This window comes from Cryptomeria japonica, chromosome 10 (genome assembly GCF_030272615.1).
Source record: "Cryptomeria japonica chromosome 10, Sugi_1.0, whole genome shotgun sequence".
In the NCBI taxonomy this organism is placed as follows: Eukaryota; Viridiplantae; Streptophyta; class Pinopsida; order Cupressales; family Cupressaceae; genus Cryptomeria; species Cryptomeria japonica.
In genome coordinates this window covers 252,141,682-252,169,487 of record NC_081414.1, presented here as the reverse complement: position 1 = coordinate 252,169,487, position 27,806 = coordinate 252,141,682, and the positions used below count along the sequence as shown (strand labels likewise).

Genomic DNA, 27,806 nt, shown 5'->3' with positions numbered 1-27,806 from the left:
CCTGCTCTGCAATTTTTTGGTCTAGCATTGTATTGTTTATTGGCTTTCAAATATTTTACAAAAACTGCAAATCATCCATAAATAGTAAGTAAAGTATCAACTAATTGTCCTTCTAGGTAGTTCCATGTGCGATATAAATCCATCTGGTAGTTATTTTCTGCAATATCTATCTCAGACTCCTAAGTTTTCTCCAAGTTTTTTGAAGAGGTCAAAGTTGTGGATATCTGTCATGAACAGCTATGGTAATGATGTTTTTATTATGGCAGTTAGCTGACTTAAGGTTTATTGGGGGTTTGTTGCACTTCTACTTTGCAGATGTGGTCCAAAAGTTCACTGACCTCATAAGGCATACAGCTGCAATGCTCTATTGGGCTTCTGGTATGTACGTATGCCCTGCTCTGCAATTTTTTGGTCTAGCATTGTATTGTTTATTGGCTTTCAAATATTTTACAAAAACTGCAAATCATCCATAAATAGTAAGTAAAGTATCAACTAATTGAGATTTGTTGGTTCTGGAATGTAGTAATTTTGGTTCGGGGTTTTAAAACTTTTTTGGATTTCTTGTTTTGGGAGCTCTATTAGGTTTGTTTTATTTATTCATTTTCTTTAATATTTCAAGTGTGATGCAGGGATATGGTTTCCCTTGGTTTCTTTAATACAAAATTGCTTACATTGACATTTTCTACAATATGCCAAGTGAAGATCACGAAGAATTATAGAAGAAAAACAAATGTGCTATTTCAGCTTTGCTTCTCCCATGCCATCAATTGCAGTGGTTTAGAAGATAAGTACATAAAGACAGGACATCAATGAAATCCAACGCTGAAAATCTTATCATGCCTTTCTTGTCACCAAAACTAAAGGATCTTGAAGCAATGCCATTATAACCAGCTGTTATTAGTCCTTCTGACATTCAGCTTTGATGTAAATCACATAACAAACTGGTAACTGAATGTTGTTTTCTCAGGTTTCAAGGAAAGTAAACAAGTCAAAAAATAGCTCATTAGGCCCTTCAACTAGATATGCATAGATCAAGATGTGGAAGTGATAGATTTTCAGTGGAGATAAATGGAGGGTAATAGTACCAACATAATCAAGGAATATTCAAGGAAACCTATAATTTGAGCATTTCCAACGCAAAATAGTAATATTCAAGGAAACTTATTGCATTAATTTTGGTATGAAGTGCCAAGAGAATAGCTTGTAAGGCATACTGGAATAGCTTGCACCTTGCAGTAAAAATTTGGGAACATAGGGAAACATGTTTGATTTATCAAGTTGTGAATGTTATCTTGTCACATATAGGAATTCAGATTCTAATTATGTGTTTTTCCATTGAGACGACTTCATTATATTTAGGATAACTTGTTGAATTGGTGAACTGGGTTTTAATTCTATTGAATTGGTGTATTGCATGGGTGCAGGTAGAGAAAAAACTTGACCTGGTGTATGGTGGAGGAAGTGTTAGAGTAATGGGCTTGATTTCTCAGGTTGTTTATGATGGTGGCTGCCATGTTCTTAGGTATAAAGTTTCTTTAAATTTTCATATTTGTGCTTTTATGTCTAGACTGCAAGGGGCCTTAAGTTTTTTGGCTAATTATGTACTTATATTTTCTGCTCTTCTTGCTTTGTTGCTGATGTATTGGAAGTATTATTCCATTGGCCCCACTGCCTCACAAGATACCATTACTTCTACTCTGCAATGCAAAGTAATGATTGTTCTTGTGCTTTGGGTCTCATTCTGTTGCCATCTGTATAGAAAGTTGCTGGCTGATATTAAGTTGCTTAGAGTTAGTTTGATTTGTAAGATAAAATGATTTTGGGTGTTTATATTTACTCTGTGTTTCTTTTCATTAGCAAACTTTAAATGCTGTAAATTTGTTGTAGATATTTGTAGATGCTGCTGGTGAAGTAATGGCAGTTGCATCCATGCATTAAAGGAATGCCGAAATGGCTTGTCAAACAAATGCCTTCATTGCCGTACCTGGTATTTGTTGGTAATTTAATCATTCAACACATGCACTTGAATTAAAATTTCTCCTTATTTTGGGGAAAAACATAGAAAGGTCTAGTAGCCAACTTAAGAAAGTTGCAATTTGCATAATTATTACATGATATTTTAAACATTTTAGTTCGCCCTTTAAGACAGGCGGTTATGGCACAGTGAAGGAGCTACTAGAGATGATGACATGGTCACAACTTGGAAATCAGGATAAGCCGGTAGGTATTTTATTTAACATAACTACAAGACCATCTTTTTAGATCACAAGAAATTTATGGTACAGTTGAATTTTTGTTTATCAGTTAACTACAAATCCCATGGTCTTTAATGCTGGTCCTAGGAGATGGCAAGTTGTGTAAGCCAGCAATAGTTGATTTTAAAATTGAAATTTGATTGAGATGATTTTTATTGCATTTATTTAGTATTTTTAAGCACAAATGATGTACCTAGGACCTGATTCCAAATTTGTATGATGCCAAGATATTTATGTGTTTTTTTTGGATATCTTACAAATTGTGCTTATTTGGACCCAGGTTTATGGAAGCATTTCAAATTAAGACATTCAGGACCCGCCAACGGACAATTCAGTTTCATTTGGTTACAGACATTCTTTTTTGTGATTGTCCCTTTCTGTCAAATGTTTGGTTCTTTCTCTCTCTGTTCAGTTTTTTTTTTTCATTTTGTTACATTCTTTTTTGTTATTGTCCCTTTCTGTCAAATGTTTGGTTCTTTCTCTCTCTCTCTGTTTAGTTTTTTTTAAAGTGTTTGTTTTGTTTTGGTTGTGTACAGCGTGCATGCTGATGTTTCTTTCCATCTTATTTGTTCAATATTTTTTTTTGTTTTTTGTTTTGTTTTGTTTTCATGTTACATTTTTGTTTTAGAGGAAGAGACAGAGCACAGAGGAAGAGGCAGAGCTTTCAAGGGCAAAATCTTCTTCCAGGTAATTCTTCATAACAAGAAAGAGCTAAGAAATGCTAATCATTGCTCTTATAAATAAGTTTCATTCTAGATTGAAATTATTTAGTCTCAGTAGTTTTCATCCTCTTAATGGCAACTTCTTGATCATGTTCTTCCTCACCTTTCTCACCACTTATACCATTTTCATCATTAATTTCATTAAATGTCAAACTCGAATACTATGCAGTTAATATCCACTTCCATCATCTTCTGTCATAAACTTTAAACATAATACTGCAATATGTCAGACTCACTCCTTACCATGACAATTGAACGCACCGACCAATTCAGTGTATTTGTTTAGATATTTTCTGAAATCTTTTCCCACTTTGGCTGTCAACAGTTGTCCTTCTAGGTAGTTACATGTGCAATATGAATCCATCTGGTAGTTATTACCTGTAATATCTATCTGAGACTCACAAGTTTTCTCCAATATCTATCTTTCATGAACAGCTATGGTAATGATGTTCTTATTCTGGCTGTAAGCTGACTTAATGTTTATTGGGGGTTTGCTGGACTTCTATTTTGTAGTTGTGGATCTATAGTTCACTGACCTCATAGGGCATACAGTTGCAATGCCCTATTGGGCTTTCGGTATGTACGTAAGCCCTGCTCTGCAGTTGTTTGTTGTAACATTGTATTGTTTATCTGCTTTCAAATATTTTACAGAGATCACCTACATTAGTAAGTAAAGTATCATCTAATTGAGCTTTGTTTGTTTTGGAATGTAGTAATTTTGGTTAAGGATTTTAAAAGTGTTTTGGATTCCTTGTTTTGGGAGCTCTGGTAGGTTTGTTGTATTTATTCATTTTCTTTAATATTTCAAATGTGATGCAGGGATATGGTTTTCCTTGGTTTCTTTAGTACAGAATTGCTTAAATTGACATATTTTTTTAACACAGAAAGATTGATTTTCTTCAATAAACCAAGAGAAGATATCCAACAATTCTAGAAGAAAAACAAATGTGCTATTTCAGCTTCGCTTCTCCAATACCATCAATTGCAGTAGTTTGGAAGATAAGTACGTAAAGACGGGACATCAAAGAAACCCAACGCTGAAAATCCTATCATGCCTTTCTTGTACCAAAACTGAATGATCTTGAAGCAATGCCAGTATAACCAGTTGTCATTAGTCCTTCTGAGATTTTGATTTGATGTAAATCACAGAAGAAACTGGTAACTAAATGTTGTTTTCTCAGGTTTCAGGGAAAGTAGACAAGTCAAAAAATAGCTCATTAGGCCCTTCAACTAGGTATGCATAGATCAAGATGTGGAAGTGACAGATTTTCAGTGGAGATAAATGGAGGGTAATAGTAACAACTTAATCAAGGAATATTCAAGGAATCCTATAATTTTAGCAATTCCAATGCAACATAGTAATTTTCAAGGAAAGTTATTGCATTAATTTTGGTACCAAAGGCAAAGAGAATAGCTTGTGAGGCATACTGGAATAACTTGCATGTTGCAGTAAAATTTTGGGAACGTAGGGAAACATGTTTGATTTATCAAGTTGTGAATGTTGTCTTCTAACATATAGGAATACAGATTCTAATTAGGTGTTTTTCCATTGATATGACTTCATTATATTTAGGATAACTTGTTGAATTGGTGAACTGGGTTTTAATTCTATTGAATTGATGAATTGCATGGGTGCAGGTAGAGAGAAAACTTTACTTGGTGTATGGTGGAGGAAGTGTTGGAGTAATGGGCTTGATTTCTCAAGTTAATGGGCTTGATTTCTCAAGTTGTTAATGATGGTGGCTGCCATTAGCTTAGGTATAAAATTGTTTCCTTAAATTTTCATATTTTTTCTTTGAAGTCTGGACTGCAAGGGGCCTTAAGTATTTTGGCTAATCATTCATTTTTTAAGGTACTCATATTTTCTGTTCTTCTTGCTTTGTTGCTGGTGTATTGGAAGTATTATTCCATTGGCCCCACTACCTCACAACTGCCTCACAAGATACCATTACTTCTACTCTACAATGCAAAGTAATGACCGTTCTTGTGCTTTGGGTCTCATTCTGTTGCCATCTGTATAGAAAGTTGCTGTCTGTTATTTGGTAGCTTATAAGTATTTTGGCTAATCATTCATTTTTTAAGGTACTCATATTTTCTGTTCTTGCTTTGTTGCTGGTGTATTGGAAGTATTATTCCATTGGCCCCACTACCTCACAACTGCCTCACAAGATACCATTACTTCTACTTTACAATGCAAAGTAATGACCGTTCTTGTGCTTTGGGTCTCATTCTGTTGCCATCTGTATAGAAAGTTGCCGTCTGTTATTTGGTAGCTTAAAGTTAGTCACATTTGTAAGATAAAATGATTTTGGGTGTTTATATTTACTTTGTGTATCTTTTCATTAGCAAACTATATAAATGGTGTAAATTTGTTGCAGATATTTGTAGATGCAGTTGCATCCATGCATGAAAGGGAGGCTGAAATGGCTCATCAAACAGATCCGTTCATTGCCCTACCTGGTATTTGTTGGTAATTTAATCATTCAATGGATGCCGTTGAATTAGAATTTCTCTTTATTTTGGGAAAAAACATGGAAAGGTCCAGTATCTAACTTCAGAAAGCTGCAATTTGCATCATTATTAGATGATATTCTAAACGTTTTAGCTTGCCCTTTAAGACAGGTGGTTATGGCACAATGGAGGAGCTACTGGAGATGATCACATGGTCGCAACTTGGAATTCAGGATAAGCCGGTATTTTATTTAACACAACTACAAGACCATCTTTGTAGATCACAAGAAATTTATGGTACAGTTGAAATTTTGTTTATCAGTTAAGTACAAATCCCATTGTCTTTAATGCTGGTCCTAGGAGATGACAAGTTGTGTAAGCCTGCAATCGTTGATTTTAAAATTGAAATTTGATTTAGATGGTTTTTATTACATTTATCTAGTATTTTTAAGCACAAATGATGTATCTAGGATCTGATTCCAGATTTGTAGGATGCCAAGGTATTTATGTTTTTTTTTTTGGATGTCTCACAAATTATGCTTATTTGGAGCCAGGTTTATGAAAGCATTTCAAATTAAGACAGGACTTGTGAACCGACAATTCAGTTTCATTTGGTTACAAACATTCTTCTTCTTCTTTGTGATTGTCCCTTTCTGTCAAATGTTTGGTTCTTTCTCTCTATTTGTTCAGTGTTTTTTCATTTGGTTACATTCTTTTTTGTGATTGTCCTTTTCTGTCAAATTTTTGATTCTTAGTCTGTCTGTTTAATTTTTTTTAAAGGTTTTGTTTTGTTTTGTTTGTGTACAGCATGCACGCTGATGTTTCTTTCCATCTTATTTGTTCAATGTTGATTTTTGTTTTTGTTTTGTTTTGGTGTTACATTTTTGTGGTAGACGAAGAGACAGAGCAGAGGAAGAGGCAGAGCAATGAGGGGCAAAATCTTCTTCCAGGTAATTCTTCATAAGAAGAAAGAGCTAAGAAATGCTAATCGTTAATCTTATAAAGAAGTTTCATTCTAGATTGAAATTATTTAGTCTCAGGAGTTTTCATCCTCTTAATGGTAACTTCTTGTTCCTGTTCTTCCTCAAATTTCTCATCGTCCATACTATTTTCATCGTTAATTTCATTATATGTCAAACTTGAATCATATGCACTTACTATCCACTTTGTAATGGCCCCTACTAGATTTAGTCCTATTCTAACTATAATCAATCCATCTCAACCTACTTGTGACATAAACTAAGTTGATTAGGAGACAAAACTATGAATCACGTCAATAATATTTCATAGTTCCAATTAATTTATCAATTATTAATGAGTAATAGTTCATCTATTATACTAGATAATCAATCTATCATTAGCATTTCTAGGTCTCATTCCCCAACCTCTTAAATACTGGCAGTCTTAACAGAAAAACATACCTTTCTTTCTGTTAATAACTTATGAATTCTTCCTGATTTATATTCCAATATTAGTTTGTCGGATCAAACAATATTCTTTTATATTTATATATGTACTTGTATATATTTTATATTATATCTTTACATTATATATCTATATATATATATATATACTCAGATATTAACATTATACGTATTACTGTAGAGCAGTTCTCACAATTACTATAATAATCATAATTATTATTTTGTTATTAATATTTGTATTATTATTAAATTATTATTATTAGTGTTATTATTAAATCCTGTATATGAGCCAGCGGCTTCAAACACAACCACATATTAAGACGTCCCATGCCTATCAGCAAGAACAAAGATGTTACTGCCTGTAACATAATAACAGTTCTGATCTGATCTGATCCATCGTCTGACCTCCTTTTATGAGTACAGACTATACGATAATCCCCCATCTATAAGATGGTTGCCGCCCCCCCTTGGAATGATATTCCAGTCTCCTTTAATATATCATGATGGGGTGCGATCTGGGTTGCAACTCTTTTTAATACAGCCTATCATCTTACCAATCACACCTCTTTGTAAATGGATTACTATTGTTTCAAGTGACATTGCATTCTTTGATAAAACTTTTAACCACCGATTATCATTTGATTAGTGTCTTAATTATAATTCATTCAACATACTAAACCACTAATCATTCTAATTTTTCAATGTCTTTTCCCCAAGTAACAATTGCTGATTGCATATGATCACGCCCAGTAAGGGAGTTGCGTTCAGCCTCTGCAGTCACAGTAATACTAATATTTGATTCATACTAATGCTATGCACTTTACTTAAGCCTTCGTTTCGTGTGATGAATGTTTGATTCCCATCGGTGGCAATCTCCAGTAGCTTAGTCACCACGATAGGCAATGATAATCGTTGAATACTTACTCCTCGATATCTGTTATTATCGATGATGTGTCAAGGATGTTGACCAGATTGCTGCCTTAGCCAATCGCTGTTGTGACTTCTCAATGGTGATATTATAGTCGCTGCCTCATATTATCGAAGTCTCTGATATCCTCTTATGATTGAAGTGGAAATAAATCAATAATAATTCAAGTATCTCCTATTGTTTCTAAAGGCCTGGGTAATATTTTTTGGAGGGGATATGAACAGCTATCAGCGGCAATTATACTTGGAAGTGAAGGAGAATTTACCTATATGGAAGCTTTAGAAATTAATTCATTATGCTTATAATATAATATTAATTTATTTTTAATTGAATACTTCAAGAATATTATTAGTAATAAATATTAATTAAATAATAATATTTAATAAATAAATAAGTTTCAAATAATCATTTGCTGGTAATTATTATATCAATTAATAATAATAATTTATATATATATATATATAACGATCAAGGAGGGGACATGACACACTTCCATCATCTTCTGTCATAAACTTTATAAACTAAATACTGCAATATCTGACTCACTCAACATGACAACTGAAGGTACCCACCAATTCAGTGTATTTGTTTAAATATTTTCTGCAATCTTTCCCCATTTTGGTTGAATACAGTCACGAGTTGTCCTAGGTATTTACATGTGCTACATCTAGTAGTCATTTTCTGCAATATCTATCAAAGAACTCACAAGTTTTCTCCATGCTTTTTGAAGAGGTCAAAGTGGTGAATATCTGTCATGAACAGTTATGGTAATGATGTTTTTATTCTGGCAGTAAGCTGACTTAAGGTTTATTGGGGGTTTGCTGGATTTCTACTTTGCAGGTGTGGTTGAACAGTTCACTTACCTCATAGGGCATACAGCTGCAATGCCTTATTGTGCTTTTGGTATGTACGTATGCCTTGCTCTGCAGTTTTTTGGTGTAGCATTGTATATTTTTTTGTCTTTCAAATATTTTACAGAACCTGCAAATCATCTACAATAGTATGCAAATTATAAACTAATTGAGCTTTGTTGGTTCTAGAATATAGTAATTTTGGTTCAGGGTTTTAAAACTTTTTTGGATTCCTTGTTTTGGGAGCTCTTGTAAGTTTTTTGTATTTATTCATTTTCATTAATATTTCAAATGTGATGCAGGGATATGGTTTTCCTTGGTTTCTTTAATACATAATTGCTTACATTGACATTTTTTTTTAACACAGAAAGATTGATTTTCTACAATAAACCAAGAGAAGATCTCTAACAATTAGAGAAGAAAAACAATTGTGCTATTTCATCTTTCTTTCTCCAATGCCATCAATTGCAGTAGTTTAGAAGATAAGTACATAAAGAGGGGACATCAATGAAACCCAATGCTCAAAATCCTATCATGCCTTTCTTGTCACCAAAACTAAAGGATCTTGAGGCAATGCCATTATAACCAGCTGTTATTAGTCCTTTTGACATTTGGCTTTGATGTAAATCACATAACAAACTGGTAACTGAATGCTGTTTTCTCAGGTTTCAAGGAAAGTAGACAAGTCAAAAAATAGCTCATTAGGCCCTTCAACTAGATATGCATAGATCAAGATGTGGAAGTGATAGATTTTTAGTGGAGATGAATGGAGGGTAATAGTTCCAACTTAATCAAGGAATATTCAAGGAAACCTATAATTTGAGCATTTCCAATGCAAAATAGTAATATTAAAGGAAACTTATTGCATTAATTTTGGTACGAAATGCAAAGAGAATAGCTTGTAAGGCATATTGGAATAGCTTGCACCTTGCAGTAAAATTTTGGGAACGTAGGGAAACATGTTTGATTTATCAAGCCATGAATGTTGTCTTGTCACATATAGGAATTCAGATTCTAATTAGGTGTTTTTCCATTGAGATGACTTCATTATATTTAGGATAACTTGTTGAATTGGTGAACTGGGTTTTAATTCTATTGAATTGATGTATTGCATGGGTGCAGGTAGAGATAAAATTTGACCTGGTGTATGGTGGAGAAAGTGTTGGAGTAATGGGCTTGATTTCTCAAGTTGTTCATGATGGTGGCTGCCATCTTCTTAGGTATAAAGTTGTTTCCTTAAATTTTCATATTTGTGCTTTGAAGTCTAGACTGCAAGGGGCCTTAAGTTTTTTGGCTAATCATTCATTTTTTTAAGGTACTCATATTTTCTGTTCTTCTTGCTTTGTGTTTACCTCACTGGGTAAACAGGAAGACTATAGAAATCGAACAGTAATGCACAATGCGAATACAAAAGAAGTACCAGAATAATCTTTCCATTAATGTCAAAGGATGTTCATATTATATCTATCGTACACATTACATGTCACATCACTAACATTACATGTCTCAACACCCGAAGGTGGTACAATATATGACTGCCGAAGGGGTGCGACCCAACCGTCGCGACTCCAACTACCTACCCGTCGGCTAACTAACTATTGATAATTAACATTATTAACTATACACTTTTTCCCGATAACATCATCCCCCCCCAAAAAGAAGTCGTCTCCGACGACTAACAACAAAATGGAGACAATGTAATATAAATATACAACCAAGTGGAAGTCAAGGAGGGGGCTGAGGAAGCGTCCCTGAAGTCGAAGGGTGAGATGCAGGTGTCTGGGCCGCCAGGCGGGCGCGGAGCTCATAGACCTGCTGGGTGCGCGCTGCCACATCCCGCTCTGCGACCAACACCTTCTCCAAGGCAGTCTTCACCATAAGCGCAGCCTCCAGTAGCTCCCTCTCCTTGGTATCGGCGGACTCTGTCATGCGAACCAACTGGGCCTGAACACCATCTAACTCCTGCTGGACTAGACTCCGCGCACTCTGTTCCTCTGAAAGACGGGCGTCCACCGCAACCTTCTCTGCGCGGGCTGTCTCAAGCTGTGCGACCAACTCTGATCTCTCGGCTGCCCACGAGGCTTGTTGCCTAGCCATGTCCTGCTCTAACTCCACTCGAGCAGCCTCGCGAACTACGGACTTATGCTGTGTCTGGCGTAAGGTATAGTAGGCCTCCCTATAAACCTGCTCAATCTCCCGGACGAGAGTCGTCACCCTACTCTCCACGACGGGCTGAGGCACACGCCAAGCCTCCAACATCGCCTCCGTCTGGGTAACTGGCCACCCTCGTGCCTCAAAACATGAGGTGAAAGCTGCGGGACAGCCCTCTCGCATAAACTGGAGGACCTGCTCTAATTCCTCCACAACCTGCTGTAGAGACCGTGTCTGGGCCGCGGCCACCACTCGCCGACCCCTCGTCACCATATCTGCCAGATAAACCTCAATATCCTCTCCCTCTAGCCCCGATGTAGGTACAGGAAGCCCTCGTGGTAACTCAAAAGTCTCCTCAACCACCCCAACTGCATCCTGCTGGCCCAGAACACCCTCTCCAAGGACCTGTCCCTCTGCCGGTGCCTGCGTCTCCGCCGAGGAATCCTCCAGATCCACCACCTCAGTGGGAGGCTCTCGCCGAGGTGAGAGTACAGCTGCTCCTACGGGTGGCGTCACTGTCATTTGGAATCTCCGGGTCAGCCAACTCCCCATAGCCGCCACTGATGGAACTGCACTCAACACCTCCGACCCTCTCTCCCCCTCGGAGACATGTCCCATGACGGGCTCCTCCAACAAGGAGGCCGCAACCGTCACCACTGCATCGGATCCCACGACGTCCAGTCGTACCTGAGGCTCCGTCTCAACCATCTCCTCTGCCACGCCTCCCTGCGGTGGACCACACAACTCTGCCGTGCTCTCAGTACATGCCTCTGCGGGAATCGGTCCTGCGGCTGGTATGACGGAAGGTGCTGCGGTCGGCTGCATGGGCCTAAGTGTAACGGGCGTGCGGCTCTGTCCGAATGCCGGAATCGAAGTACTGCCTGCGGACGACCCCACAAGTGTGCCAAGTGGGAGTGTGGGTGGTGCAAACAACACTCGCTCTCCGACGGGCTCCATCCTCCCCTCGTCTGTGGCCCGACTACTACTGTCGTCCTCATCCTCTGAATCCTCGGAATCCTCTGCACTGCTAGAAGTTTCTCGCCCACTATCTGGTTCTGCTGCGGTGGTCTCTAATACCCGTTTCCGCTTCGCGGAAGAGTGTCCAATATCCAGATGTCGCCAATGCATGATAGGAGGCTCACCCTCCGCCAAGGGTCCCTGTGGCCGTACCTCCAACTCAGCCTCGGGCACTGCTTCCCGCGTAGCCTCCAAGAACAGTCCAATGGCATAGTGGGGCATGTAAAAGGTGCGCTGCTCCATCATCAAGAAGGCGCACATCCGCTCGGATAACAAGGTAGCCCAATCATAGACGACTCCGTTCATCACCCCGTTCATCAATACTATCTGTGGTAGAGCGATGTCTGATGCCCTACCCGACCCTGTCAACCTGCTTTTGATGACGTCCATAATGCATCGCCAGTGACCCTCTGCGACAAAGGACCGGCGCATCCCACGACCCTTCGTGGCGTCTACGATGCTCGCCAACTCTGCAGGGGTCAAGTCTCGGGACACTCGCCTAATCCAATGTTCCTTTTCTTCCCGTGTCATCTTCTTCGGCTTCAAGTCCACTTTCTTGCCATGTATGCCTGGGATGCCAAATACTCTGATGAAATCTGCAGGTTTGAAGGATATGGTGATATCCTTCCCCAAATACTCAAATGTGCTCGTCCGTGAGTGGCTATCAAAGGTATCAACCATATACCGCAATGCTCCCTCGTACTCGCGAATGGCGAACACAGGCATCCGTATAGCCCATTCTACCCCTGCTCGGCGAAGACTTGTTTTCACCAAATTATCATCCGGCGTCTCTTGCCACCATTTCCGACATTCCACCCCATTCAATCCCTCAAAAGTGATATTATGTGAAGTGGAGGTGTTCTTCCCTCGTGCGGTGGACTGCTGTGGTGTCTTTTTCTTCTGCCTGGCTTCCATTGTGCCACCTGCTATTCGAACACCTGAAGGGAGAATACGTGCATCAGGCTTCCTATGGCTGCTATCCTGCAATTGTTTTTTCCCCGGACTCCATTAGCTTCCTCTAACTGATTCTTGATTTTATCTGTAGTAAAAAAAAAACGGCTAACTGCCTCAGGCACCGAAGAGCGAAGACTGTGCGGTGCGTTTTTCTTTCCCGACCGAATCCCCCTTCTTCTTCTACCGCACGGTAGCTACCTCAGCCCAAACTTCCTCCTTTACCGCACGGTAGCTTGTCTCCCAATTACACCAAGCTTTCAACTCAGCATCTTGAAGCGCTATTCTCGAATGTGTTTTCTGGGACAGAGGGAAATTCAGGCTTGGTGGAGCGGAGCCGTTTCAGTCACCTTTATTTGTTTCTGATCAGCAGCGGTTCCATCCACCTGGATCAGCACTGCCACCTGCATGCCTGTTTCCGGTTTGTTGGGTGCTATTAATGAATTGCTAATGAATCACTTCCACCTGCCCTCCAATTGCATGCTATTTTGTTACCGACTCGCCGCACCAACTGACTCGCTTCGTTTTCCGTATAGTAAACCATTCATCGAATGCGATGCCAGTGGAATGCTATTCCAAACTGCACTCTCCGCCTATCGCCTTTGTTTAAGTGCTATCTCGGAATGCCCTGCACTTATTTCAAAACACTTCTCAAAATGAAAGGTCGATTGATTCCCCGCCTATCGCGCTTGGAAATGCCCTCCGAATGCCACCGCTCCGTTTTTATCTCCCTTCGGTAGGCGTGGCTGTGCGGTGTTTTATGTGCTTCGTCGGCTGCTTGCGCGGTGAGCTTTCCCTTCGGTAGGTGTGGTTGTGCGGTGTTCCATCCGCTTTGTGTGCTTGCGCTGCATTCTATCCGTTTCGTGCGACTTTATACCACACGGCTGCCTCCGTCTTCGTGCGGTGTTTTTGTTTCCTTCGCGCTTTGTGCGGCTTTTTAACCTCCGACTACCACCGCACGGTGGCTTCCACCTACGGTGGTGCCACCGCACGGTGGTGTCCACCTATGGTGGTGCCACCGCACGGTGGTGTCCACCGTGGGTGGTCCCACCACGTGGCCACCGCACGGTGGTGCCACTACGTGGCCACCGTGCGGTGGTCTTTTTCGCCCTTTTTCTAACTTTTTTTTCATTTTTTTTTTTTTTTTTTCCCAATGTTTTTCAATTTTTTCCTTTATATATTTTTTCAATTTTTTTTCTTTCCAATATTTTTCAATTTTTTCCTATATATTTTTCAATTTTTTTTTTTTTTTTTTTTGAATTTTCTAATTAGTTTTTTTTTTTTTTTTGCCCTTTCTTTTATTTTCATTTATTGGCTGACTGCGACTGTGCGCCTCCTGTCGGGCTGCTCCTGTGCGCTTCCACCCTCTGGTGATACACTTTCAGTTTCGACCCATTGACGCCCTCTGGGACTACCTGTCCGTCGAGGGTCGAGAGTTTGACGGATCCGTTGGCGGCGACCTCTTGGATCCTGTAAGGGCCTAGCCACTTCACTTTGAACTTGCCGGGCTTAATCTCGTTCCTTCCGTTATACTTTAGGACTAATTGGCCCGGTGTGAACCTCGCCCGCCGAATGTGTTGGTCATGCCAGTATTTCCTGCGTTGTTGGGCCACGTCTGTCACCCACTGTGCCATCGTCCGTCTTTCATCCAACTTATTTAAGGCGTATAGTCTCTCTCGAAGGCTTTCCATGTCACCCAGTTTGTTGTCAATGGCGATTCTGAGACTTGGCACCATGAATTCGATCGGTACCACAGCCTCCTGGCCATACATCAATTGGAAAGGTGTCTGCCCGGTGGTTACTTTGTAAGTTGTGCGGTACGCCCAAAGTACCGAAGGCAGACGCTCTTCCCAGTCTTCCTTTTCCACCCCACAGGACTTATAAATTACCGACACGATGATTTTGTTGGTTGCCTCGGCCTGACCGTTTGCCCTGGGATAGTACGGACTCGATAGAGAATGAAAAATTTTGAACTCGGTTGTCAGTAGTCGAACAATATGATTTACAAAGTGCCCTCCTCTATCACTTGTCAGTTGAATCGGTATTCCGTACCGGGTGATAATCTGTTCATAAATGAATTTCACCGTGCTGACGGCGGAGTTGTCTGCCAACGCCCTGGCTTCGACCCATTTGGTCAAATATTCTGTCGCCACGACAATGTATCTACATCGTCGGGCGCGACTCGGTTTTAATGGACCAACGAAGTCTAACCCCCATCTTTCGAACAATTCTTGAGCATGCGCCGGGTTAAGTGGCATGAAATCTCTTTTTAATGGTCGCCCAGCACGCTGACATGTATCACAACTTGTCACCCATTCTCTGGCGTCATTATGCAGTGTCGGCCACCACAAGCCAGCTAGTAGGACCTTCCTTGCTGTCGTATCCGGTCCCATGTGCCCTCCAACAGCCCCTTCATGGGCTTCTCTCAATACTCCTGGGATTTCCTCTTCCAAGACACATCGTCGTAGGATCTGATCAGGTCCCATTTTGTAGAGAAGACCATTTATAAGTTGGAATGTTCGGCTTCTTAATACAAGTTTCCGTCTTTCACCTGGTGGCATTTCCTTCGGAAATTTTGATGTTGACAGATATTCACCCACACTGGTGTACCAATGAGGAAGGATGGCAATGCGGAAAAGATGGGTGTCCGGAAAGTCCTCGCTAATGCCTTCGGCCGGCTCTCCCGACTTGATCCGTGATAGCTGGTCGGCTATGACGTGGCTCCTGCCAGGTCTGACAATGATGTTGAACGTAAATTCTTGTAACAGCAACAGCCATCGACTAATCCGCCCCTGGATGATTGGCTTGTTCACCAAATACATCAACGCCTGGTGATCCACATAAAATGTGAATGGTGTCGCCAGTAAATAATGTCTGAATTTTTGGACGGAGTATACCATGCCGAGGGCTTCTCTCTCCGTCGTGCTGTAGTTCCTCTCCGCGTTTGACAAGAGTCGACTTGCAAAATATACTGGGTGGTCCAGCCCGTGGCTGCCGACCTGTGCTAGGGTGGCCCCTATGGCGAAGTTGGATACGTCGACATGTACATGGAACTCTTTGTCCCAATCTGGGTATGTCAAGATTGGCGCACCCACCAATCGTGATTTTAACTCTTGAAAAGCCTCTTCTTGGGCCGTCCCCCAGACGTACGGCTCCCCCCTTCGTGTCAGCTTATCAAGTGGGTATGATACTTGGGCAAAGTTCTTAATAAACCGCCTATAATACCCGATGTGTCCAAGAAATGACTTGACGCCGGTGACATCGTCGGGCGCCTCCATCTCCACAATGACTCGTATTTTGTCAGGGTCCGTCTTCAGTCCAGCCTTGCAGACGATGTGCCCTAGTAACTTGCCCTGAGGCACCATGAATCTGCATTTCTTGGGATTTAGGGCGAGGCGGGCTCGTCGACATCTCTCCATGCATTCACCAAGTGCGGCCAGATGTGCCTCCTCCGTGCTGTAAATGGACCAATCATCCAAGAATGCTTTGAAGTTTCCCACGGACATTTTATCGAAGATATGGAGGATTATCCGTTGAAAGGTAGCTGGCGCATTGCACAACCCGAATGGCATCCGGTTGTATGCATAGACGCCATCTTCTACGATAAAGGTGGTCTTCAATTTGTCCTCCTCTGCAATGGAAATTTGATTATATCCGGAGAATCCATCCATAAATGAATAAATTTCGTGACCCGCGACTTCCTCGAGGATGGTGTCTGTGAATGGTATGGGAAATGGATCTTTAATTGTGACAGCATTCAAACACCTGAAGTCTACACAGATTCTTATCTGATCGGCCTCCTTTTTCAAAGATATCACAATGGGTGATACCCATTCACTCGTCTGGACCTTGAAGATAATCCCTGCTTCCAGCATGCGGTCAATTTCATTATTTACCCTGGCCGCATAATTTTTGTTCATTCTGTATGGCCTCTTCCGTACGGGCACGGCTCCGGGAACCAAAGGGATCCGATGTACACAGAGTTCTTGTGGTACCCCCTTGAGGTCCTTATATGTCCAAGCGAATACGTCTTTGTATTCTGTAAAAATTTTGAACGCCGCCGTCTTTAAGACGGGATTCCAGTCGTCGCCGACTAGAATATTTTTCTGTTCTGAAGGTTCTCCAAGGTTTGTAACTTGAAGTGCGGATTCTTCATACCTTATGGGCTTACTTTTATCAAACTTGTGCGCTGGTGCGTCATCCACAGGGACATCCCCTTCCTTGTATTGTCCGTACTCTGGCGGAAACTCGTTCATGTCAGGTCCTTCGATCCCCAACATATTGCACCCATACAATAATTCATAGTCTTCCATTTGCCAATGGAAGAGCCCTCTCAAAGAATCCGTCTCATCCTCAGAACAGGCTTGAATTCCTAAGATGCCTTCATCATTTGGTTCCCTGCCCTCCTTCCCTTCGTCGGTATCGTCTCTGTCGGACTCTGACTCCGACGCCAACTCTTCACTGACCTATTGAGTTTTGAGGTCAATGGTATACCTTCGGCCAGCCTTTTCCATGGACAAGGTGTTTTTCTTCCAATTGTGATTTGCTTTGGCCGCCACCAACCAGCCTCTGCCGAGGATGGCGTCGTACCCCTTCTTCTTCAATGGGATGACCACAAAATTCAGGACGAATGGCTGTGTTCCGATCGTCACCTGTTGCGCCATGAGTGTGCCTAGCGGCTTGATGCCGTGTTGGTCTGCTCCCAATAAAGTAAAGGTGGACGGCCAGAGAGTAGGTTTACCCAATTTTTTCCATGTTTCCTCTGGCAAGACATTTACTCCCGACCCGCCGTCGACAATTGTGTCGGTCAGGATGGTGCCCAATATACCCATTTCCACCACTGCTGGGTGTCTACCATTGTTGATCGTCAGGGTTAATGGGTCTGCTGCTGTCTCGCCAAGGTTGTCCTTGCCATGTATTGGTTGGCCTACTGGGGTTACTATTGCGGATTGCAACAACGTCGCTCGCAAGTGCGGCATACTTTCCAGGAGGTCCTTCATTTTGACAGGTATCTCGACCTGTAACAGTTGGTTTATAATGTTTGTTTCTCCTTCAGAGCGAGAAGTACCCGCCAGCTTTTGTGCACCCTTGCTCCTCCACATCTCCCTCTCCAATTCCGCTCGTGCCTCCAGTGCCTTTTGTTTTTCCGTACGGGGGTCTGGATAAGTGGCTGCTTTCGTCTTGGACCTTGTTATGGCGAGTGCATCCTCCGTTTCTACATTCAATAGGTTCACGCCAGATTTGGGACAATTGCCATCATCATGGTCCCCGGGACCGCACCACTTGCAAAGTTTTTGTGGTGCTTCCTCCACCGTACAGTCTCTAGCGAAATGCCCCCAATGATTGCAAGCTCGGCATTGTATCATCGGCCGCCCTTTAGCGTCGTATTGGATTCGGCTTCTATTATTCGTATTGTTATTATTGCCTCTTCCTCGCTTGTTGTTTTGGTAGCCGCCAGACGAAGCGTTGTTGCTCGCAGGCTGGGACGTGCCAGCTGACGCAGATGGTTCTGCAAAGAGAACCTGTTGGCTACGAGTCCTCATATTGTACGGACACTCCTTGGTAAGGTGTCCGACAATCTGACAAATATCACAAAATGCTTTTTTCGGACAAGACCCCTTGGTGTGTCCGTCGGTACGGCAGTCCGTGCACCATAACTCCCCTTCGTCGCCCTTGCTTGTGCTTCCTTTTGTTGCCTTTATCTCTCTCATCATTCGCTCCATATCTTTTTGGAGAGCCCGTACCTTCCGATTAGAGTCGTCATCACTACTATCACTTTTGTCCGAAGAGGAATCATCGTCCGTCGAGGATTTATTTTTCTTCTTCTTGGACGTCTTCTGTTCACTTTCTAAATCCATTGCCCTGTTATAGGCGTCCGAATATGAAGAAGGGGGTACTATCTTCATTTTTCGTCTAAGGGATTTCTTTAGGCCTTCCACGAACCACCGTTTTTTCAATCCGTCTGCCGGCTGGTTCTCCATCTTTCCTAGCAGCTCTTTGAGCCGCCGGCTGTAGGTTCGGACAGTCTCGTCCTTCCTCTGTTTCGTGCCGTAGATTTCGGCTACGATCTCATTATCGTCTCTTAGGAGACGAAACTCTGCTTGAAATTCCTTCTTTAGGTCTGCCCATGTGCCAATTTTAGCCTTATCTGTGTCCGAAAACTAGTCGATGGCTACGCCCCTCAGTGTTGCGGGAAACTGTGTTACCCAATCGTCCTCATCGGTAACACCATTCGCTCCCCAAATTGTTTCACACGTGCGACAGTGGCGGACAGGGTCTTCTTTCCCATCCCCATGGAACTTTGGAAGTTTTTGTTTTTGTGCCATACCTTGCCTTTTTACTACTGGTGGTGGCTGTTGTCCTACTCCTGATGGGTCAGATCCTATAAGGGGTGCTTGACCGCCGTGCCCCGGTGTCCCTTCGACACTCCTGGCAGCCCCGGTGTCTTCTCCCTCTCCTGCCTCCTCCCCACTCCTTGGAGTTTTGCTAGCCTCTGGTGTGTGTGGCAAGTCCCTCAACTCCCTCAACTGAGTTTGGGTACACTCTATCCTGCGGCGGGTTTCCGCAAGTAACTCCTCCCGACTCCGTGGGTGGCCTCTGGCCTCACCGTCCCCTTCGGAGCGTTCCTCCTCTCTTCGCTTATACCTCTGTCGCCTTTCCGCTTGCTGTTCAAGGATCAAGGCACGTTGGGCTACTGCACGTTCATCTATATATTGTTGCTTATTTTTGTCTTTATTCAGTGTATTGGGCATTAATTCCCAGACCGCTTTAATGACATAAAAAGTAGAACACTTTTATTCATTCATAATGTGGTAGACAAGTTTATGCCAACAATATGACATAATTATTACAATAAGTGTTCTTTATTCCGTCCCGTATGGCTCACGGTTCAAATGCGCCTGGCGCCATCTCGTTCTGCTTCCCGTTCCTCGTACTGTTGCAAAATTTCTTGGCGTCGCTCCTCCCGGGCAATCTCCTCCAGGCGAGCTTGTTGTGCCAACGATGCTTGTGCTAGCAGTCGAGGGAGATGGTTCATCAACCGATTTACCTCCGGACTCACTTCCAACGCTGTCCACACGGCACTTGGTGGAACTCCTGCCTCCGCCGCCTCTCGTCGTACGTGGGTTTGAATGGCTACTTGGAGTAGAATCGAAAATTCTCTCGTCGCAGTGTCTTCTCCTATATAAAGTTCTGTTTGGGCATCGTCGACCTCGGGATTCACCTCACCAACGGGTAGGCCCATTGTGTCTGTGCGCCATCCGTGTCTTCCGTTCCTGAGTTCGTGTCGGCAACGGCGCCAAATGTTTACCTCACTGGGTAAACAGGAAGACTACAGAAATCGAACAGTAATGCACAATGCGAATACAAAAGAAGTACCAGAATAATCTTTCCATTAATGTCAAAGGATGTTCATATTATATCTATCGTACACATTACATGTCACATCACTAACATTACATGTCTCAACACCCGAAGGTGGTACAATATATGACTGCCGAAGGGGTGCGACCCAACCGTCGCGACTCCAACTACCTACCCGTCGGCTAACTAACTATTGATAATTAACATTATTAACTATACACTTTTTCCCGATAACACTTTGTTGCTGGTGTATTGGAAGTATTATTCCATTGGCCCCGCTGCCTCACAAGATACCATTACTTCTACTCTGTAATGCGAAGTAATGACTGTTCTTGTTCTTTGGGTCTCATTCTGTTGCCATCTGTATAGAAAGTTGTAGCTTTAAGTTAGTCAGATTGGTAAGATAAAATGATTTTGAGTGTTTATATTTACTTTGTGTTTCTTTTCATTAGCAAACTTTAAATGCTGTAAATTTGTTGCAGATATTTGTAGATGCTGTTGGTGAAGTAATGGCAGTTGCATCCATGCATTAAAGGAAGGCCGAAATGGCTCGTCAAACAAATGCCTTCATTGGCGTACCTCGTATTTGTTGGTAATTTAATCATTCAACGCATGCACTTGAATTAAAATTTCTCCTTATTTTGGGAAAAACCATAGAAAGGTCTAGTAGCTAACTTAAGAAAGTTGCAATTTGTATAATTATTACATGATATTTTAAACGTTTTAGTTCGCCCTTTAAGATAGGCGGTTATGGCACAGTGAAGGAGCTACTGGAGATGATGACATGGTCACAACTTGGAATTCAGGATAAGCCGGTATTTTATTTAACATAACTACAAGACCATCTTTTTAGATCATAAGAAATTTATGGTACAGTTGAATTTTTGTTTATCAGTTAACTACAAATCCCATGGTCTTTAATGCTGGTCCTAGGAGATGGCAAGTTGCGTAAGCCAGCAATAGTTGACTTTAAAATTGAAATTTGATTGAGATGATTTTTATTGCATTTATTTAGTATTTTTAAGCACAAATGATGTACCTAGGACCTGATTCCAAATTTGTATGATGCCAAGAAATTTATGGTACAGTTGAATTTTTGTTTATCAGTTAACTACAAATCCCATGGTCTTTAATGCTGGTCCTAGGAGATGGCAAGTTGTGTAAGACAGCAATAGTTGATTTTAAAATTGAAATTTGATTGAGATGATTTTTATTGCATTTATTTAGTATTTTTAAGCACAAATGATGTACCTAGGACCTGATTCCAAATTTGTATGATGCCAAGATATTTATGTGTATTTTTTTGGATATCTTACAAATTGTGCTTATTTGGAGCCAGGTTTATGGAAGCATTTCAAGTTAAGACATTCAGGACCCGCCAACGGACAATTCAGTTTCATTTGGTTACAGACATTCTTTTTTGTGATTGTCCCTTTCTGTCAAATGTTTGGTTCTTTCTCTCTGTCTGTTCAGTTTTTTTTTTTCATTTTGTTACATTCTTTTTTGTGATTGTCCCTTTCTGTCAAATGTTTGGTTCTTTCTCTCTCTCTCTGTTTAGTTTTTTTTCAAGTGTTTGTTTTGTTTTGGTTGTGTACAGCGTGCATGCTGATGTTTCTTTCCATCTTATTTGTTGAATATTTTTTTTTGTTTTTTGTTTTGTTTTCGTGTTACATTTTTGTTTTAGAGGAAGAGACAGAGCACAGAGGAAGAGGCAGAGCTTTCAAGGGCAAAATCTTCTTCCAGGTAATTCTTCATTCTAGATTGAAATTATTTAGTCTCAGTAGTTTTCATCCTCTTAATGGCAACTTCTTGATCACGTTCTTCCTCACCTTTCTCACCATTTATACCATTTTCATCATTAATTTCATTAAATGTCAAACTCAAATACTATGCAGTTAATATCCACTTCCATCATCTTCTGTCATAAACTTAAACATAATACTACAATTGAACGCACCGACCAATTCAGTGTATTTGTTTAGATATTTTCTATAATCTTTTCCCACTTTGGTTGTTACGAGTTGTCCCTCTAGGTAGTTACATGTGCAATATAAATCCATCTGGTAGTTATTACCTGTAATATCTATCTGAGACTCACAAGTTTTCTCCAATATCTATCTTTCATGAACAGCTATGGTAATGATGTTTTTATTCTGGCTGTAAGCTGACTTAATGTTTATTGGGGGTTTGCTGGACTTCTATTTTGCAGGTGTGGATCTATAGTTCACTGACCTCATAGGGCATACAGTTGCAATGCCCTATTGGGCTTTTGGTATGTACGTAAGCCCTGCTCTGCAGTTGTTTGTTGTAGCATTGTATTGTTTATCTGCTTTCAAATATTTTACAGAGATCACCTACAATAGTAAGTAAAGTATCATCTAATTAAGCTTTGTTTGTTTTGGGATGTAGTAATTTTGGTTAAGGATTTTAAAAGTGTTTTGGATTCCTTGTTTTGGGAGCTCTGGTAGGTTTGTTGTATTTATTCATTTTCTTTAATATTTCAAATGTGATGCAGAGATATGGTTTTCCCAGGGACAGCCAACCGTCCCCCTTATCCCAACACATTTAAAAATAAGAAAAGGCTAAAATGCTTTAAAAAAACACTCTTTTATTTCTTTTTGTGGTCCCCACACCTCAACAATAGTACCTTTCTGGGATGGGGTATTAACTGTATTTTGAGAGTGAAATATTGATGGTTGCTATTTTTGTTCAATTTTTTTCAATAAATAAGCTATTACATATTCAAATGTATTGGTTGCCCACATTTTGGAAGGCATGTTGCATTATATTTACAGATTAGACATTTAATGAATTTTTGGGAGGTAATTTTCACTGATATGAAAGGTAAACAGGTCTGAATCATAGCCAAAAGCACTCAGAAATATAAATAACAGCTTGGTAATGAGTTTCACAAACACCCAAAACTTGGTACTGCATAAAGAAGCAGCTGTAGGTCATAATACTAATGGAATACTATCAAAATATCTTCCAACCAGACTGCCATATTGACAATGAATTTTGATCACAGATGTGGTACGTTAAGGTTCTATAATGTACATATACATGCTTTATCCATGTTTTATACGAATATAATGTACATATTTTATCCATGTTTTATACGAATATAATGTATATATACATGTTTTATCTATTTTTTATATGGACATTTAAAATTTCCCTATATATTTAAAATTTTCCCTATATTTTATATAGCCGTCCCCTTTACCGTCCCCATACCAGAAACTTGGGGTAACATAGTTTAGTACAGAATTGTTTACATTGACAATAAACCAAGAGAAGATCTCCCACAATTAGAGAAGAAAAATAATGTGCTATTTCAGCTTTGCTTCTCCAATGCCATCAATTGCAGCAGTTTAGTAGATAATTACGTAAAGACAGGACATCAATGAAACCCAATGCTGAAAATCTTATCATGCCTTTCTTGTCACCAAAACTAAAGGATCTTGAAGCAATGCCATTGTAACCAACTGTCATTAGTCCTTCTGACATTCTGCTTTGATGTAAATCAAATAACAAACTGGTTTGATGTAAATCACATAACAAACTGGCAACTAAATGTTGTTTTCTAAGGTTTCAGGGAAAGCAGACAAGTCAAAAAATAGCTCATTAGGCATAGATCAAGACGTGGAAGTGGCAGATTTTCAGTGGAAACTTATTGCATTAATTTTGATACCAAAGGCAAAGAGAATAGTTTGTAAGGCATACTGGAATAGCTTGCACCTTGCAGTAAAATCTTTGGAACGTAGGGAAACATGTTTGATTTATCAAGCTGTGAATGTTGTCTTGTTACATACAAATTCAGATTCTAATTAGTTGTTTTTCCATTGAGATGACTTCATTATATTTAGGATAACTCGTTGAATTGGTGAACTGGGTTTTAATTCTATTGAATTGATGTATTGCATGGGTGCAGGTAGAGAGAAAACGGGACATGGTGTATGGTGGAAGAAGTGTTGGAGTAATTGGAGTAATGGGCTTGATTTCTCACGTTGTTCATGATGGTGGCTGCCAACGCTCTCATGTATAATAAAGTTGTTTCCTTAAATTTTCATATTTGTGCTTTGAAGTCTAGACTGCAAGGGGCCTTAAGTTTTTTGGCTAATCATTTATTTTTTAAGGTACTCATATTTTCTGTTCTTTTTTTGTTGCTGGTGTATTGGAAGTATTATTCCATTGGCTCCACTGCTTCACAAGATACCATTACAAGATACCATTACTTCTACTCTGCAATGCAGAGTAATGACTGTTCTTGTGCTTTGGGTCTCATTTTGTTGCCATCTGTATAGAAAGTTGCTGTCTGATATTTGGTAGTTTGAAGTTACTCATATTTGTAAGGTAAAATGATTTTGGGTATTTATATTTACTTTGTGTTTTTTTCATTAGCAAACTTTAAATGGTGTAGATTTGTTGCAGATATTTGTAGATGCAGTTGCATCCATGCTTGAAAGGAAGGCTGGAATGGGTCGTCAAACAGATGCAGTTGAATTAGAATTTCTCCTTATTTTGGGAAAAAACATAGAAAGGTCGAGTAGCTAACTTCAGAAAGTTGCAATTTGCATCATTATTAGATGATACTTTAAACGATTTAGCTCGCCCTTTATAAGACATGCAGTTATTGCACAATGGAGGAGCTACTGTAGATGATCACATGGTCACAACTTGGAATTCAGGATAAGCCAGTATTTTATTTAACAGAACTACAAGACCATCTTTGTAGATGACAAGAAATTTATGGTACAATTGAATTTTTGTTTATGCTGGTCCAAGGAGATGGCAAGTTGTGTAAGCCAGCAATAGTTGATTTTAAAATTGAAATTTGATTTAGTTTTTTTTATTACATTTATTTAGTATTTTTAAGCACAAATGATGTACCTAGGATCTGATTTCAAATTTGTAGTATGCCAAGATATTTATGTGTTTTTTTTGGATATCTCACAAATTATGCTTATTTGGAGCCAGGTTTATGAAAGCATTGGAAATTAAGACATTCGGGACCGACCAACTGACAATTCAGTTTCATCAGACATTGTTTTTTGTGATTGCCCCTTTCTGTCAAATGTTTTTTTTTTCTCTGTCTGTTCATTTTTTTTCATTTGGTTACATTCTTTTTTCCGATTGCATCTTTCTGTCAAATGTTTGGTTCTTTCTCTCTGTCTGTTCAGTTTTTTTCCATTTGGTTACATTCTTTTTTGTGATTGTCCCTTTCTGTCAAATATTTTTTTTCAAGTGTTTGTTTTGTTTTTGTTGTGTAAAGCGTGCACGCTGATTTTTCTCTGCATCTGATTTGTTCAATATTTTTTTGTTGTTTTTATTTTTTTTATTTTTGTGGTTGAGGAAGAGACAGAGCAGAGGAAGAGGCAGACCAACCAATGGCAAAATCTTCTTCCAGGTAATTCTTCATATCAAGAAAGAGCTAAGAAATGCTAATCATTGTTCTTATAAAGAAGTTTAATTCTAGATTGAAATTATTTACTCTCAGTAGTTTTCATCCTCTTAATGGCATCTTCTTGATCCTGTTCTTCCTCACCTTTCTCATTATTCATACTATTTTCATCCTTAATTTCTTTATATGTCAAACTCGAATAATATGCACTTACCATCCACTTCCATTATCTTCTTTCATAAACTTTAAACTAAATACTGCAATATCTCAGACTGACTCCTTAACATGACAATTGAAGGCACTCACCAATTCAGTGTATTTGTTTGCATATATTCTGCAAGCTTTGCCCACTTTGGTTGGATGCAGTCACGAGTTGTCCTTCTAGTTAGTTACATGTGTTATATAAATGCATCTGGTAGTTATTTTCTGGAATGTCTGACTGACAAGTTTTCTCCAAGCTTTTTGAAGAGGTCAAGTTATGAATACAATTGGGATGACAAGCTTTTTCAAAGTTGTGAATTTAGTTTTGTTGGATGTATGATATGCGATGCTATCAAATTGTTTTATCATACTCTTCGTATTATTGCCATTGAAGCTTTTTGTGTTGCTTGCATTATTTTCTGCTTTTTGTGTTGCTTGCCCACTTTGGTTGGATGCAGTCACGAGTTGTCCTTCTAGTTAGTTACATGTGTTATATAAATGCATCTGGTAGTTATTTTCTGCAATATCTGACTGACAAGTTTTCTCCAAGCTTTTTGAAGAGGTCAAGTTATGAATACAATTGGGATGACAAGCTTTTTCAAAGTTGTGAATTTAGTTTTGTTGGATGTATGATATGCGATGCTATCAAATTGTTTTATCATACTCTTAGTATTATTGCCATTGAAGCTTTTTGTGTTGCTTGCATTATCATAATTTAATGCTTTAATGTGATTAATACATTTTCAACTAATACCCATGGTTATTTTTGTTCCTTTGGAGTATAATGAAGTGATATTCCAATGCAGGACCCGGGCGAGAGTTTTATATAACCAGTGCAAAGAAGAAGAGATGGGAAGTTCCTTAAGATCACTAGTACCTCCCATAGAAAGGAAGCCATATTTCCAGAATAGCTAATCCAGTGTTTGAATTCTGTGTTCTTAGGCAATGGGTTAATCTTCTCTTGCACAACTAATCCATTGTGCAAGAGAAGATTTGCTATCAACTCCTCAGTGACAGCCTTCCCACATCAACTTCACTGTATGGTTACAACTCACATTGTTGCCTTTTCATTTAAACACAGATTTGTAAGGCTCTTGACCTTTTTACATGGATTTGTGAAACAGAGGTTTGGCTCATAGAGTTCTATTGATGAAATATGGTAATGATGTTTTTATTCTGGCAGTAAGCTGGCATACAAGGTTATTGGGGGTTTGTTGGACTTTGCAGGTTTATCTCCATCAGATGTGGTCCAACAATTCACTGACCGCATAGGACATAAAACGAAAATGTCCTATTGAGCTTTTGGTATGTCTGTACATGCCCTGCTCTTCTCTCTCTAAAGATGTTAATCACAGATTTATTTTGTCTAAAAGATAGCCATATTTCCATAATAGCTAACCCAGTGTTTGAATTCTTTGTGTTCTCAGGCAATGGGTTAATCTTTTCTTGCACGGCTAATCCAATTGGATTTGCTATCAACTCCTCAGTGACCTTCCCACATCAATTTCACTGTATGGTTACAATCAGCTCCTCATAATTGCTTTTAGAGCTTTTAGCAATTTGTAATTTTTATCAATGAATCACAACAAATCAATGTAAAGTAGTTGTTATAATCATCACATTTAATTGCAAATTAATGCATGTGCTGTGTTGTGTTGTTTAGTGTGGTGTGGTGTTGTTCTGTATGGTGTTCTGTTCTCTTGTGCTGTTTTGTGTGGTGTTGTGTTGTGTAGTGTTGTCTTGTGTGGTGTTGTGATGTTTTGTGGTTGTCTTAGGTCAATTAGGGGAGGCCATGCAAGCTTCCACCTTCACGTGGTTGGCCTTGTTAGTAGAGAATGTTTGAATAAAATATTCTTGAAGCTAAGAGAAGCTTATTATTTAATAAATTTAAGGTAGTTCATATTACATGCATGAAATTTCCAAATTAAAGAAAATAGAGATTTCAAAGGTTGAATTAAAAAATACATTTTAATTATTTATTATAATTTCAACAATGATAATAATTTTTTTACATTTGAAGTTTTGTTTAAAGCTTACAAAGATATAAAAATATTTTAAAGATTATATTGTTGGTGTATTTGATTTTGTT

The 27,806-nt window shown here is 39.8% G+C and overlaps 1 protein-coding gene across 1 annotated transcript; it reads left to right on the top strand.

The window, feature by feature from the left end:
• Positions 1-1,950: 1,950 nt before the first annotated feature.
• On the top strand, positions 1,951-27,424 carry LOC131858888 (uncharacterized). The gene is made up of 20 exons (XM_059212362.1): positions 1,951-1,997; positions 2,133-2,220; positions 2,305-2,357; positions 2,536-2,646; positions 2,792-2,942; positions 4,616-4,708; positions 5,356-5,437; positions 5,600-5,670; positions 6,322-6,378; positions 8,621-8,683; positions 9,754-9,851; positions 20,595-20,704; positions 20,872-20,927; positions 21,452-21,855; positions 22,322-22,384; positions 24,047-24,154; positions 24,297-24,468; positions 24,547-25,522; positions 26,524-27,022; positions 27,145-27,424. The coding sequence occupies exons 1-10, from the start codon at positions 1,951-1,953 to the stop codon at positions 8,648-8,650; spliced, it is 783 nt and encodes a 260-aa protein (XP_059068345.1). The 3' UTR covers positions 8,651-8,683; positions 9,754-9,851; positions 20,595-20,704; positions 20,872-20,927; positions 21,452-21,855; positions 22,322-22,384; positions 24,047-24,154; positions 24,297-24,468; positions 24,547-25,522; positions 26,524-27,022; positions 27,145-27,424.
• Positions 27,425-27,806: the final 382 nt, after the last annotated feature.